We start from the raw sequence: 15,120 nt of genomic DNA, 5'->3' as shown, positions 1-15,120 counted from the left end.
ATAAGAATAATCTCGGTAAAGAGTCATTCGCTCTAGGAAAGGAAATTCACCGAAATAAAAGAAAAAAGGGGGTATGACTATCGCAGAAAGCATATTAAGAAAAGAGTTATAAAGATATATAGTATGCATGCGAGTAAGCCTACGCCTGTCCTATTGTCAAGGGTAATAGTTTTGGAATTTTCAGAATTCCAGGAACCGTTATATGATCGATCAAAAGAAAAAGGTTTCATGTGCTTCAGCTGTTGGAAGCAAAATTAGTGCTCAAAAGAATTTACCCTGACATAGTGCAAGTATCCGGGACATTTTGGCAGAAGTCCAGTCCAGCAATAGATCACTGGAATGGAGTTATAGAATGTTTTGCAATTTTGCAAAATATTGTCAGCCTCATGCTAAGTAAGAAATGAACATGTACTCTCAAAAGGATGTGAGTAAAAGGAATTAAGTTTTGGCGAGATGTTTAGTGAAGCCCATAGTAGTAGCTAACACTCGCGTTTGGAGTTTTATTATGGAAAAGCTCCAAAGCAAAATAGTTGTGATTCATGGGTTGTGTACCCAAAGTTTGGCATTATATGAGACTACAGGACAGGCAAAATGGTTAAGAAAACCATTACCCGGAATTGATAATGGTAGACAACAGCAATATACCATTCGAATGTTTTCACTCCTATGGCAACATGTTAAGTGTGCTGCCAAACACATTGACAATGGCTTATATGTTGCAAAGGAGAAAATCCAGAATCATATGAAATCATGGAGCACCAAAGTATCAAACAAATATTTGCGGATCCGCTTACCAAAAGGCCTACCGCCCAAGTCGACATGGGTTTTACGGGAGGCCTATGATTTCTGGATTACTAAAGGGCCCAAAGAAAGGTTAAGGTCTTGTTTCAATACAGAAAGGTGCATTGTGGCTGTTAATCTGATGGTAAGTAATAACTGTCATGACGAAGCACGCCCTACGTACCGATCTGCAATGAGATGAGGACCGAAAGCAAAGCAAGTAAAGAAAAGTAAAGAGTTAAGTTCAAGTTGAGAAGTTTAAAAGTGTAAGGTGAGATTAAGGGGGAGAATGTTAGTATTGATCTCCACCAGTTGGCCCAACGGCGAACTGGGCCCTTGACTGGCGTCCTGATCGGGGACGCCCAGCCCAATAGATGGCTGGTGGGCCCCCGTCGCACAGTGCCATATATAGAGGAGGTGGGGACTGCGGCACATGACAAGAGGTTCGTCGCCGCCACAGTGTCCCACCGTCCTAACCCTAGTCCGATTGAGAGGGAGGCGCTGAAGCGACGAGAAGCCGCCACTAGCGCCACCGCGAGCCCGTCGCCCCTGCACCACGCCGGCACCGCCACCACGACGCGTCTACACCGCCCGTCGCTGCCTGTGCGCTGCCTCCATCGATGAACAAGGTCGTGCCGAAGTCGTGGACGGCAATAACAGTGGAAGGTATGTCTCACAGTATAGAAAACCCGCCGATCTACTCCTAGAGGTTCTAAAGATGCTAACAGACGATGCTAGCTAGCTAGCCAGTGTTTCCTTTTCTTTTCCTGGCCACAGGAATTAATTGCTGGGCTCCTTTTGACCTCTGCTGGGAATATCAGCAGATTAGTTGCAAGGGTGTGGCTGGTGCGTTGAATTTGGAGCGCAGGAGCGATGTTCCGATAGAGCTAGTTAGCAAGTGATGAATTCCCGCAGCTTTCTATTTTTACTAATACTGCTCTGGACTAATATAATCGTCGCCTGTCAAGTCATCTCTATCTATTGCCCTTTTACAAGACAAACCGTGGCGGTGTTTAGTTCCTCCAAAATTTTCAAACTTTCCGTCACATCAAAATCACATCGAAACATTAAATATAGCAAATGACACATGTATGGAACACTAAATGTGGGTAAACAAAATAACTTATTGCATAGTTTGGATGTACGTTGCGAGATGAATCTTTTGAGTCTAGTTAGCCCATGATAAGACAATATTTACCACATACAAATGAAAAGTGCTACAATACTTTTCGGCTTCACTTTTCGTAAATTTTTCGCATCTAAACACAGCCCGTGTCGCAAAACCAACTGAATGTCAGGATCGGTGCGACGGTGTGCCTTGGAGGTTCAGGCAGGCTGCTTTGCTTAGCTGGCGCACAAGAATCCCGCGTGCCGGCGGCCGCGGCGGGAATTCCACTCACGGCCACAACAGAGAGAGGGAATTGGGATTCAATTCCATCTGTGCTTGACATGGGCTGCAAACCATGCATCCATCCAGCATGCACTTTTGAACTCTCTGTCGATAAATATTTTTATCTCCTGATGTGCAAGCCAGGCTAACTCTTTTGTTGCGAATGAGATTCGATTTCCCGTTCTGAATTCTTGCACGCACCTGCAGAGACATTTTTAGAACAATACTGGTGGAACGAAACTGCATTCACGTTTTCACCAAAAGGACATCGAGCAGTCGTCGCTTCACTAATTAAATACTTGTGAATGAGTGCCACCTCTTACTATGGTTAGCCTATCAATACCAATAACCAAGCAAGCAAGCAAATCGATCTGTATATGCTTGCGACCAATCATGCAGTATTTTAGTATATCTCCAGTCATTTCAGGAAGCCAATGTGACATTCATGTCTGTTACTTTGGCTGGCCAGCAAAATGATGGTCTACTTGTGGCTGATGACTTGTTCCCGTAGATAGCTTTGGTTGTTTCCATATAGCTAGCTAGTAGTGTGCTAGCTACAGCTGACTGATTGCTACATAACCCCCTTTCTTTGCAACAGGTAATTGTCAAGTGATTACTGACCTTCCGGGTGTGAACATGGCTTTATCTATCCTGCGCTGCAGCTCTGGGATCATCACCTAACTGTTCTGTCCAACAACAACAATAAAGCAAAAAAATTGAATGAAATCACTGCCTATAAATATACACTTCACCTGACCACATGGTGTGTCCATATATGAATCCCGTCGCTTTTATCAAGAGGTACATGCATGTATGCAGCTAGTGCCCGGTGCCGATATGATTGCTGCTAATGACGCTAGCTTAGTTGCCCTGTTTTTATCTTGAAAGAGAAAGATGGAGAGAGAGAAACACACGGTGCAGCTAGCAGCAGATAATGACAGCGATGTTGGTTACTAGCTAGTAGTGATGAACTAAGCAGCAATGCAAGCTCGACGGGGCGCTGATGATGATCTAGAGTGGAATAAGGGCGGTAAGAACACCAAAAAAAAACTTTGTTTAACTGGTGCACTACATGCTGTTGATGGTATTCCTAAAAATATCATTGGTGTCAGCGTCTTCCGATCGATGGGCCGAGGGTCATGACCAGGGTTTACAAAACCGGTGGGAACCGGTCCGGTTCGACCGGTTACCGGTCAAACCGGTCCGGTTCGGGCCGGTATCAAACCGGCACAAATTCAAAATTCAAATTTGAATTAAAAAAATGAAAAATTCCCAAAAAATTCATAAAAATACTTTAAGGTGCGACGAATCTAATGGTGTCAAATTTTCTCAAAAAATCGTTCGTTTAACATACTTTTCGGGCATTTAAAGTTAAACCAAAAAAGAAAAGGAAAAAAAATGAGACGGCCCATTAAGGCCCACTTGGTAAACCGGTCAAACCGGCCGGTAAACCGGTCAAACCGGCTGGTATACCGTTCCAAACCGGTTACACATGCGATTTTAAATTTGGATTTGAATTCAAACCGGTCAAACCGGCCGGTATACCGGTACTAACCGGTTGAACTGAGTTTTTTGAATTCAAATTTGAATTCGACCGGTACCGATCGGTTTCCGGCCAAACCGGACCGGTATACCGGTACCGGACCCGGCGGTTTGGCCGATCCGGTCGGTAAATGAAACCCTAGTCATGACTCATGCCCTGCCGTCACTGTCATCTGGTGGAATTAGCAAGTCATTTCAGGGGCATTTCTGGCTCCACCACCGATCCATTATTGTCTGGTTCCAAACTGTACACTGTTGGAATTGTGTGTGTATTTTACCATGCATAGCGCCTGGAGTACGTACTTGCTGTGCTTGCTGGTTAACAGCTTCTACTCCTTTCCGGTCTGAAGAACTCAACGTTTGGCCGACATCCATTCATCAATCTTTAAAAACCTCGACTATCGATAGTTACGTTTATTTTGGAAACGTAAACATCGTATGTGTGCGTATTTATGTTGCAAAAGTAGTTTCATAGTCTCGCTCGTAGATCCGTTTAGATTACAGCTATATATTTTTGAACATAATGGTCAACGTGACGACTCAAAGGTGCTATTGCGAGGAACATAGGTAATAGTTAAATAAATAGTGCAAAATTGAGCCATCGAGGATGGAAGAATCACCTGTTGTTGTTGTTTGTTCTAGAAAACTGGAAAACAAGTAGAAGAAACTGCTGGACTGAAACGGCTTCCCCATTACTAGCTACTGTAGCTAGCTAGCCGGCAAAAAAAACTTTTGAGGGAATATAATTTGCAGGCTTAGCGACTGCGGGATCATACTACACACATAGCTGTTCTACGCCTCCGGCAAGACAAATTATTAATAATTTAGCCAGCCTTTGGCTACATGCTCTTACCATATCATTTTAAGTCAATTTAATAGCCAGTTTATATTTTACCAACCCATATAATAGTAGTTTACTGTATATGTGAACGGTAGCCTTAGGGCTTGTTTGTTTCCCGGAGCTTTTTTTTAAGTCCCTGTCACACATCGAAAAAAATATGACTATTTTGGAGTATCAAATAAAATCTGTTTATAGTTTTTTTTTTTGACAGCTGAGTGCTAATTCACGAGACGAATCTAATGAGCCTAATTAGTTCATAATTTGCTATATTAATGCTACAGTAACCATCTACTAATTATGAATTAATATACCTCATTAGATTTGTCTCGCAGTTTAGTCCTAGGATTCTGCAGTTAGTTTTATAATTAATTTTTATTTAATATTTCTAAATACTAAGATTCTCTTTGATTTGACATGAACTAAACTTTAGCCTCTGGAACTAAACAACCCCTTAGTATTTGATTCATCTTCTTTTTCTCCTTTGTCTCATCAAGTTTATTGGAATGTTGCTGCTGGCTGAAGGTAAGTTGTAAGGCCCTGTTTGGCAGGGCTCCACGAGCGGCTCCAAAACCGGCTCCGGACGGAGCCCTGCCAAACGGGTGCTCCACCCTCGGCTTCAGCTCTGGAGCCCCAGAATACGCGCTCTCTGGAGCACTTTGGGGGAGCCGCGGAGCCACCAAAACGTGGCTCCGTCCGGCTCCGTGGAGTCGCTTGCCCCCTTTGCCCCCACGCGCGCAACACCTCACGCCATCTCGTGGCGGCTGGTGCAGGGCTAGCGGGAGCTCGCGGGGACGGCGGCCTGCGGGAGGTTGCGCGGGGACGGCAGTCGGTGGGAGGTGGCACAAGAGGAGGCGAAGGCGGCCGGCGGGGAGGAGGCGCGGGCCGGTGGCCGGCGGGAGCTTGTGCCGGTAGGGGGAGGAGGCGCGGCCGGCGGGAGCTTGTGCCGGTGGGAGAGGAGGGGCTGGCCGGCGGCCGGCGGGAGCTTGTGCCGGCGGGGGAGGAGGCGCGGGCTGGCGGCCGGCGGGAGTTTGTGCCGGCAGGGGGAGGAGGCACGGCCGGCGGCCGGCACTGGGAGCTCGCTGTGGCGGCCGCACTGGGAGCTCGCGGTCGGTGGGAGGAGGCGCGGGCGGAGGCCGAAGGGGCCGCGGGTGCAGGGGAGGTGGGGACGGGGTGAATGGATAAGGAGGAGGGGAGGAAAAAAGAAAAGGGAGAGAAAAAGAAAAGATGAGGAGAAAAAAGGAAAAAGGAAAGAAAGAAAAAGGAAAAAATATAGAAAAGGGCAATTTAGACATTTTACAGTCTCAATCCAACGGGTGAAGCCGTTTTGCCAAACATTTTTCAAAATGACTCCAACTCCACTAGAGAAGCCGCTCCACCGGAGAAATCCGAGTCGGAGCTTGCCGAACAGACTCTAAATTTGCAGTCTGCTTTTTTTTCTCTCTCTTCTTACTCTGCACAAAAATATGATATGACACTTTATTTAGTCCGCTTGTCACCTCATAGTAATTTGATCGGAGTTAGCCTGGAGCCTGGGCCGGAGGTTGATTTTTTCCTACTACTCCGTAGTCCGTAATTACTAACCGGAGTTTTTTTTAAAGGATTAATTACTAATCGGAGTAACAGGTTGGTAAATGGCAGGGTGGTGATTGGTGATCGATGTGGTGGTGGTGGGGACACTCCCTGCGGAGTCGGCCTTGGCCTGTCATGCATCATCAGGGGCCGTCCACTAGCTCCTCGTCGGAGCAGGCTGCTGCAGGCCAGGCTAAGGCCAGCCCATGCGCTGCTAGCTTTTGCTTGCGCGAGTTACTGTTAGCGGGCCCCACGACCGCAACAATCGGGCCCCACCTCACTTTTATGGGCCATGCTATTCCGCGCGCGCGCGCCCGAGAAGCCCAACTAGCGCGCGATCTTCCGACAGCAGATTTCATTCCTTTTTTGGAAAAGTTTTTTCTTCTAATTTTTTTTCTTTGGAAAGTCATAACTTGCAAACACAATATTTGCACATAATTTTTGTACATGCTTTCTGAAAGAAATATTGTCATCGTAACTTTTACGGTACATACAACTTTTAAGTATAAGTCTTTCCTACAACTTCTTGAAGAATTTTAGCACAACTTTTATGATACATACAATTTTAATTAATATACATATATTCAAAAAATTGTGGAGCATAATCTTTTAGCATAACTTCTGTAAAGTTATTTTTGTTAGAAAGATTTCTCGCACAATTTTTTACTTATAAGTTTATCGTATAACTTCTAAGTAGTATATCATTTTAGTATAATTTTTATAAAAAAGTTGTCAGGAGAACTTCAAATATATGGAAAGTAAAAGGAACAATCTGAAAAGAAATGGAAATGATACCAACTGCTACTAGCGAAGTAATAGGAAAATTCGAAATGGAAAGAGAAAAATTAAGGAATACTTTAAACCGTGGGAGGGTGGGTGGGGACTGGGGAGACAGCTCACCAGTGCTGCCAAATCGTGCGCCAGGAAGGGCTCCAGCGAGCGAGCGCGCAAATGGATTCGCGCACTTTTGTCCCATTCGGCCATTCATGAGCTTGCTTTCGTCTTCCTCCTCCTCCTCACTCCCTCCCTGCGTGCGCGGCCTGGGGCTACTCCTATAAAGCGGCCATAAACCCCACCGCCGAGCCAAGGAACGCCGCCCCGCCCCCGCTCTACTCCCGGTAGAACAGCGAGCTTGGTGGGCGCGCGTCACAAGGCAGCCGAGGTAAAAGACAGCAACCAACCGCCGCCCGCTGCGCTGGCTCTAACAGACCACCACAGGACAAGATCGGCCGCGAGGCCGAGCTGCTGCTGAGCTCACGCGTCACGCGGTGAGGTTGGAGTAAAGGAAGAGAGAGGGATCTGGCTGCCGCTGCTGAGTCCCGAGACCTCACCATGTACGCCGACGCCAGGTTCAGCTTCGCCGCCGCCTACTCCCCGGCCGCCCTCGCGTCCTCGCAGCACCAGCAGGCCTACGACCTCGCCTTCTCCTTCGCGGCCGCGCACCCCGTCTCCATGGACGCCGCGGCCTCACTGCCGGAGATGCCCGCCGCCCACCTGGTGAGCAGACCACCGCCGTCTTGATTGCGATTTCGTTTCCTGCTCTCCCCTCTTGCTGTGTCCTGTTTCTTGGTATGCTCTGCTGTCTGCTCCTCTTGCTCTCGGATTCCCCCCACTGAATTCATCGATTAACTAGTAGGAAAGAAAATAAAAAACAGCTTCCGTGCAATTTCGAAGCAAGGAAGGAATTTCTGCTCAACAAAAATAGAACTGCTAGCTGCTGTTTATGCGCCGCCACCCAGAAAAGAAAAAAAAATGTGGCTTTCCTCTCTTTCCCGCTCCCCACTCTGGTTTGATGTAGATAGCTTGCATTGTCAATCAAATACTATATGTGCATATGTCAACTAGAAGGAACAGCCCTGGATTCTCCATTTGTAAGACTAGCTAGGGTTGGGGCTGTGTTTAGTTCCCCCAACTTCCTCCAAAATTTCCAAAATTCCCATCACATGGAATCATTAAATGTACCAAAAGACGCATGCATGAAGTATGAAATATAGGTAAACAAAATCATTGTGTTCGGCTGGCTGGTGCTGGTGGCTGTTGCTGATGTTTTGTGAGAGAAAAGTACTGTTGGCTGGCTGGTGCTGGTGGCTGGTGCCGGTTTTGTGTGAGAGAGAAATACTGTTGGCGGGATGCAGCGAAGATGAAGCGAACAGAGTAAATAACTAATTTCACAGTTTAGATGTACATTTCGAGACGAATCTTTTGAGCCTAGTTACTCCATGGTAAGATAATATTTACCACAAACAAACGAAAATTGCTACAGTTCCAATTTTGCAGGATTTCACAGGATCTAAACACAGCCTGGATTGGATTTGGACACCTCTGGAATCAATGGTTTTGCAATAACAGGTTCAATCGTCTTGGCAAATTAAGCATGACTGAACTGCTGTATAAAACACTGGCTGGTGCTTCCAAGCAGTACATGATCACCTGCTGGAAAGCCTTCTGCCCAAATACATTCCGTTCTGCTCGCTACTTCTCTAGCCAACCAACAGTACTTTTTTTTTCACACCAAACCAGTACCAATCACTAATCAGCCAGCAGTAATTTTCTCTCACAATAAACAAGCACCAGCCACCAGCCGCAGCGAGCAGAATAGAGTGATAAACAATCTTTCATGTCCCCCCAAAAAGGACCCAATCAAAGTACAAGTCACCAATGATTATTTATTCATTCTCTGTCTAATAGATTTATTCTGAATGATGGCTCGTGTTGGCTTCTTGCTTTCTATTTTGAATCTTCTTCTCCACATCTTCCGAGTCGCACAAAGGCCACATGGTTTCTGATATTTAGCAGCGTCCTCTGCTTCTAATTAGGTTCAGCCTTCAGTTATGTTTTTGGCCAGGATTTCATTTCTGATGCTGAGATGCTGACTATGTCCACTAGTATATGCTGCCGTAGCACGATGGGGACTTTTAATTAGTTGACATGTGCATCAGCAGATACTTGCAAATATTGCTTCTACACGTCTACCTCCTCAAAGGAGTTGTCTATTACTGCAACTTCATACTGCTGAACCTTGGATTGCCTTAGTTTCTTCTGTGCAGCAAGTCAATACCTACAAGACAAAACCAAACCAAACAAAGAATTGGCAGTGGTGACCCATTATACCTACCACAACATATATTCTTATTAACAGATAGCATCGTAGCAAGATTATCTCGGTCGCCTTTGTTTGTCCTACTACCATTTTAATTAGACAGATAGACTGGCTCGTTCTTACCAGCTTGTCGGCTTTCATTCATATACTACTATGATTTTATTATCTTCTAGCCAACTGGAAATTGTTCTCATCTCTATTTTATTACTGAACAGGGGAACATGGTACAGTCATCCCTGGTGTCAGAATATGACCTCGGAGGAGAAGGGGACCTGTTCAAAGCTCCAGAAGTCATCATCGAAGAACCGTTGCTCAGCATTGATCCTGTTGCAGCTGCCATCTCAATGATGTCTGGCAGTGAAAGCGCAATGGATCAAACTATTAAGGATGCAGGCATCAGCACCATTCAAAATGACCCTCTCCTGAGTGAAGTGTTATACGAGTGCGAGAAGGAACTCATGGAGAAGTCTGCAATCGAAGAGATAATCTCTGAACTTCTGGATGTTAAGATTCCCATGCTGCAAGTTGAAGAAATCCCAAGGCAAGCTGAACAAGTTCTTATTCAGGCCGAACTCCCAACCATGGAGAAAGAGAAGCCAGCCATTCCTGAATGCTCACTCCAGAAAAGTGTTAGTTCTGGATGCCTCAACTCAGCAGATTGGATGAATGGAGCTGTCAGGCCGAACTTTCTAGACTTCCAAGGACTGGACTTTGAGGCAGCATTTGGGTTGAGGAGAGCTTACAGTGAAGGAGACATTCAGGTTTGCTAGGCGTCTCTTTTTCTCTTGTACTATGCTAATAAGGAAGTAGCTATTCTTTTATAAGGAATCGTTGAGGAAAATAACGCACTTACAGCATAAAAGTATTTTTCAAAAACAGATGTTGAGAAAAGAATCGTTGAGAAAGAAACCAAAACCGAAAAGCATTACCTTTTCCCTTGCATTGGCCATGCTTACAGCTATGCTTTGCTCAAAGGCTGTCAAAGCTATAACACGATCAGATGTTACTATATCTGCCCAAAGCAACCTTTTCTTAGTCTTTTAGGTCATTACTTTAGCTGATACAAGTCTTCCCTATTCTGCACAGTTTTCCTTTTTCTTTGAAGCTACTTTTGTGCACAAGATATTGGTATGGTCCCATCACCTCAGTAGTCAGTACATGCGTTGTCGCGATTCTGTGGGCAAGAATGTGCAGATAGAAAATCTGGGAGATACTTGTGCACCAGCAAATTGCTCGCCACTTACCATATTCACTGTTAACAGAACCTTGGAGCCAACACGCCTCGACCAGCAGCGAATGCAGCAAACCTTCAGACACCTTGTGAGAGGCTTGTAACTATCAGTGATCTGAAGACCGAGGAAAGGAAGCAAAAGCTTTCCAGGTATAGAAAGAAGAAGATCAAGCGAAACTTTGGCAGGAAGATCAAGGTACTAGTCCTCTGCCACCGTTTTCCATCAGAGTGAAAATCAATAGCTTCTAGGCTCTAGCTTGTTGAATGCGTGCAGGATAAGTGACAGATTGAAGTTTTGCTTTGCAGTATGCTTGCAGGAAGGCTCTGGCAGACAGCCAGCCAAGGGTGCGAGGGAGGTTTGCCAAGATCGAAGAATGCGACCTGCTGAACCCGAGCAAGTAGACGATGGCGAAAGCTTGCAAGGAATCTACAGTCGAGAGCAAGCTTGATGGAGCTTTGGGTTCTAGAAGCTTCTAGGTGTGCCACCTTCTGCGCCAGAGGTGGAAACTGGAGAGGCACCGCGTTGCCCGTCGGAATTCGTTTAGCTGTTCAAGTTCAATTGATCTCTCTTTCTCTCGGGCCGCATTCTATTCTATTTCCCCTGTGTAATAATATCCGATCCTTTGGTGCAAGGGAGTGAAGAGCTGAAAATGGTAGTCTAGGCCCTGTACAAAGGCTTGAAGATGGTAATAAAACTCAGCTCCCCTCTTGCTTGGCATGTTGTAATCTGATGAATCCGACTGGTAGCACTGGCGCTCTTGATCATGGATCGTTTAATCCTCTGCGCTAGCCATGAACTGTTACTGTCTTGTCACAGGATCCAGGACCCAGGTTATCCTACATGAAAATTGCTTGAAACTCCCTGTGTGGGGAAAAAGGAAACAAAAACTTCTAATCGAGTAATCGTCATCAAGGAAAGTGTCTGTCAAGCACCAAGTACAAGAAATGACTAACAGTTTTGACGCCATATGTTGCACAAAAATACTGATCGCTGTCACTGAATCCTGGTGCTCGCATCTTTTCCTGGGATTTTCCTAGGATTTGCCGGTGTTACACGTTAAGTGGTAAGCGACGTTCCCGTCGACGACGAGGTGTCAGTGGTGACTTCGGGAATCTTCAGATCTGCCGGTGCTCAGTCCTTCGGAGGTGCTCATAGGGGTAGAGTTTGCATACGTGTATTCATAGGGTGTGAGTGTGCGTGCGTGTTGTGTGCGTCTTCGTTGTACTGTGTGATTCTCAAAAAAAAAAAAAGTAACATCCAATATCATAGCTCTAGAATAACATCTCCTACCCACTCACCCAAAAATCGAAAGCAGAAGTAGACAGCCATCAAGATGGTAGGGATTTGGAGAATAGATCCAAAGAAACATCTGCATCGCCATCTTGAATCACACGACTCTACTGAAGGTGATACATTGTTTGATTTCTATGATTTGAACATCGCGACTAAGTGCACGCTCTATATTTCAAGGTACATTTCCTTCCTTCCTTGTGCCTTACTGCACCAGAAGGTCACAATCCAACTCAAAAGCGACGGTCGCAACTTTATTAGTACATCCTGCCTTGGTCTATTGGCAATTATGTGATAATGGAGAGCAAAATAGAAACAAAATGATTCGCTGGTTAGTTCACCCCGTAGATCCACTTCTCCGCGTTGCTGGTGTAAGAGACAAGCTCCTTGGGTTCAAACCACAAAGCAATCTCATCCTTTGCTGTCTCCGGGCCATCACTTCCGTGAATGATGTTTCTGATTTAAGTGATGGAATGTCAGTAAAAAAGAATCCTAACTTCTAATAAGCATGACATCAAAGATATGAATAGCTAATGTATACCTATTGCGAGCTTCCTAATCTATATGATTTAGCAACGAAAAAAGGGCATTCTGATTATTATATGCACAGGTATACTAGATGAAGCGTACCTTCCAACAACAACGGCAAGATCACCCCTGATGGTTCCTGGTTCAGATTTCTGTGGGTCTGTGGCACCAATTAGTTTTCTCCCATACTTGATAACACCCTCTCCTTCCCAAACCTACAGAAATTGTATGACCAACTTATGTATCTGTCCATGCATCCAAATTTTCTCTGCAGAGACGAGGGACCTGCTTACCATCGCAAGTACAGGGCCAGAGCTGAGAAAGTCACACAGTCCATTGAAGAAAGGTCTGTCTTTGAGATCATGATAGTGCTTCTGAGCGAATTCTTTGGATGGAACAATCAACTTGATGGCAACAAGCTTGTAACCTTTTCTCTCAAATCGAGATACAATCTCAGAAATCTGATGCAAAAAATAAATTTAGCGGAAAAAAGAAACACATCAGTCCTATTAGCACCATTACAAATGTACAGAGAAAAGACTAAAGACTAAAGAGAGCAAACGTCTGATTGGCTGAATAACTAAAATAGTTCACATGTCAGCCTGCATATGACTAGATGTGGACCATTTAACCATGAAGCTTTTTGGGGGTTAAACCAGGCAATATATTGGGCTAGAGCACCCAACTCTTGATAGTGAAATCAGGAAAACGGCCCAGCCCACTAGGACGAGGAAGAGATAAACAAATGAGCCACAGATTTCTCTTTATATAATATGTATCCTGGCTTCTCCCTAAGCATCCAAATGGTTTCCAGCATAGATTAGTTACTCATGAGATCTCGAGGTAGAACATGTGGACGAAGTCCCACACGAAAAAATAAAGAATGCCAACTAGTAGAGTATACTCTAGGGGTTGGGTACTTGGGTGTAAACAGCAGCAGTTGATTGATTTACAATTAATTATTGTATGGCCATGAACAGAACAGAGCCCAAGGCCTCAAAGTTTTCAAAGGAAAATCTATTCCTACCAATTGAGATAGCATATGTACTAAACTGAACATATGACAAGCAGTATGAATCTAGTAGGCTATTAGGATCAAGAATTCTCAAGAAATTAGGATGTCGTGATCATCGCTAATACTGACCAGGCCTCTTTGGACGCCGTCAGGCTTGATGGCAATGAAGGTGCGCTCCATCTGGAATCACAGTAGAGGGGAGTGTTAGCGAGCCTGACAAAAGAATCACATGGCATCCTCCGATGTCATGTCAACAGGAGATGGAAAAGGAGTGGGGGCGTTCGCGGAGCACAGCGTAACAAATCACAGGTAACACTTTACACAAGTACAAAGCACACTATCGATCACAAAATTACATGGGAGCCCACACTCAATCAGTTGGCAGCATCGCCATGTCGTTAGGTTGGCAGTGATTTTAGAGAGAGAAAAGGGAGGCCCCCTTGCTGATCGCTCCAGTATCAGTGGACCACAGCACAAGAAGAAGACGAATCAAAAAAAAAAAAAAAAAAGAGAAGCAGGGGCAGGGTAGGTTTACCTCTGCGGCGTGAGCCTCCTGGTCCTGGAGCATGTAAACTGCGGAGAGGACAGACAGAGTTGTGGGTTACTAATTTGTCAGAGAGTGAGAATCGCAGCGGGGTTCCATTCGTCTCAACAAATGCAATCGTATCATCGGACCAGACCGATTACTGTTAGATCGGAGTGACCGGGGTTGAATCCAATCGAATCGATCGGTTAGTACGTACGGACCTGCAGCGGGGACGGCGGCGGCGAAGGCTCCCCATCCCGAGGAGGCGCGGTGGGATTCCTGCTTGTGGTAGGCGTAGGCGGCAGGGAGGGTCTTCCTGCCCAGGTTGGTGAGCGTGGCGAGCGCGGCGGTGCGGCCCTCTGCGCATCAAGACGGAACGAGCTCCCGTTTTACATCAGTCAGTCTAGCAAAAAGGGAGATGGAATTTCGACTGGCGATCCGGTTGGGACTGGAACGGATTGAGATCGCATTTCGAGGAAGGAGGGAGAAGGTACCGGCGGCGAGGAGGGCGGCGGGGGAGGAGCGCTGGGAGGCGGAGAGGAAGGACCTGGCGGCGGCCTGGAACAGCTTCCTGGAGGCGCTCATGTTGTGCGCGGTGGGCTTGCGGCGGCTAGGGTTCCTCCGGTGCTCGTCGGTGGCTGCTGCAGCGAGTGGCGAGGGGGAGAGATGGTGACCAGATGGATGGGGGCGTGTGCCGGTGTGCGCTCGCTCGCCGCCTGCCACGCCCACCAATTAATTAGCCGGCGCGGCAGGGGGGGATCGCGACCCTGTCCCGACCGCACCGCACCTCGTGCTCCTCGAGCCGGTTGCGGAGGCAAGGCGAGCATCGCCATCGCGTGGCGTCGGTGCGCGCGCGGGGGGAGAGGGGAGGGGAGGGACCAGGGGGTTTCTATTCTTAACTCGCGCGAATTAACCAGAAGCTTTTTCCGTGCCGCGCCCCCGCCTCCCCTCCGGCGCCGCCACCAGCGCATCCGCCGCCGTCCTCCGCCGCAGCCGACCCTAATCAGCTCGGATCCGCGCTCCCCCGCCCGGTGCCAGCCCACCGCATGTCTCCCCCACCATCGACTGCCGCCGGCGTCCCCGCCGTCGACTGCCGCCGCACAGCAACTCGCCGCCGCCGCCGGGCTTCTCTGCTCCCCCCCCCTCTTCTAAGGCCGCCGGTCACCAGCGCCGCCCCCAGCAACCCCCACGGCCCCACCCATAATCCGGTGGCCATCACCGTGGCGAGCTGGAGGAGGAAGAACAGTCACGTGGGCCCACCTGCAGCGACCGTTCTGCCCCTTCTGCGACGCATCGGGCCCTGGTTT

The 15,120-nt window shown here is 47.0% G+C and overlaps 2 protein-coding genes across 3 annotated transcripts; one reads left to right on the top strand and one right to left on the bottom strand.

Moving 5' to 3' along the window:
• Positions 1–7,167: 7,167 nt before the first annotated feature.
• Positions 7,168–11,179, top strand: LOC120700412. Its single transcript, XM_039984637.1, has 4 exons — positions 7,168–7,619; positions 9,438–9,983; positions 10,485–10,649; positions 10,760–11,179. Exons 1-4 carry the CDS (start codon positions 7,455–7,457, stop codon positions 10,853–10,855), a joined length of 972 nt encoding a protein of 323 aa, XP_039840571.1. The 5' UTR covers positions 7,168–7,454; the 3' UTR covers positions 10,856–11,179.
• A 627-nt stretch (positions 11,180–11,806) lies between these two features.
• LOC120700411 (nucleoside diphosphate kinase IV, chloroplastic/mitochondrial) lies at positions 11,807–14,720 on the bottom strand. 2 transcript variants are annotated; one of them, XM_039984635.1, is made up of 7 exons: positions 14,308–14,720; positions 14,035–14,172; positions 13,823–13,860; positions 13,417–13,467; positions 12,566–12,733; positions 12,375–12,487; positions 11,807–12,200 (listed from the first exon to the last, which is right to left on the bottom strand). In XM_039984635.1, exons 1-7 carry the CDS (start codon positions 14,396–14,398, stop codon positions 12,077–12,079), a joined length of 723 nt encoding a protein of 240 aa, XP_039840569.1. In that variant the 5' UTR covers positions 14,399–14,720; the 3' UTR covers positions 11,807–12,076. The 2 variants fall into 2 exon arrangements, with proteins under 2 accessions (XP_039840569.1, XP_039840570.1); XM_039984636.1 differs by lacking the exons at positions 13,823–13,860; positions 14,308–14,720 and having other exon boundaries at positions 14,035–14,160.
• Between the last annotated feature and the right edge of the window lie 400 nt (positions 14,721–15,120).

The sequence above is a fragment of the Panicum virgatum genome, chromosome 3K (genome assembly GCF_016808335.1).
Source record: "Panicum virgatum strain AP13 chromosome 3K, P.virgatum_v5, whole genome shotgun sequence".
Classification (NCBI taxonomy): Eukaryota; Viridiplantae; Streptophyta; class Magnoliopsida; order Poales; family Poaceae; genus Panicum; species Panicum virgatum.
This window is presented reverse-complemented; position numbering and strand designations above follow the sequence as displayed.

Excerpts from the sequence above, each read along its gene's own strand:
- LOC120700412 (XM_039984637.1), top strand. The coding sequence starts at position 7,455 with ATGTACGCCGACGCCAGGTTCAGCTTCGCCGCCGCCTACTCCCCGGCC. Across the intron at positions 7,620-9,437 it reads AGATGCCCGCCGCCCACCTG|GGGAACATGGTACAGTCATC; the intron begins GTGAGCAGACCA and ends ATTACTGAACAG. Across the intron at positions 9,984-10,484 it reads ACAGTGAAGGAGACATTCAG|AACCTTGGAGCCAACACGCC; the intron begins GTTTGCTAGGCG and ends CACTGTTAACAG.
- LOC120700411 (XM_039984635.1), bottom strand. The coding sequence starts at position 14,398 with ATGAGCGCCTCCAGGAAGCTGTTCCAGGCCGCCGCCAGGTCCTTCCTC. Across the intron at positions 14,173-14,307 it reads CGCCGCCCTCCTCGCCGCCG|AGGGCCGCACCGCCGCGCTC; the intron begins GTACCTTCTCCC and ends CTTGATGCGCAG. Across the intron at positions 13,468-13,822 it reads AGGAGGCTCACGCCGCAGAG|ATGGAGCGCACCTTCATTGC; the intron begins GTAAACCTACCC and ends CTGTGATTCCAG.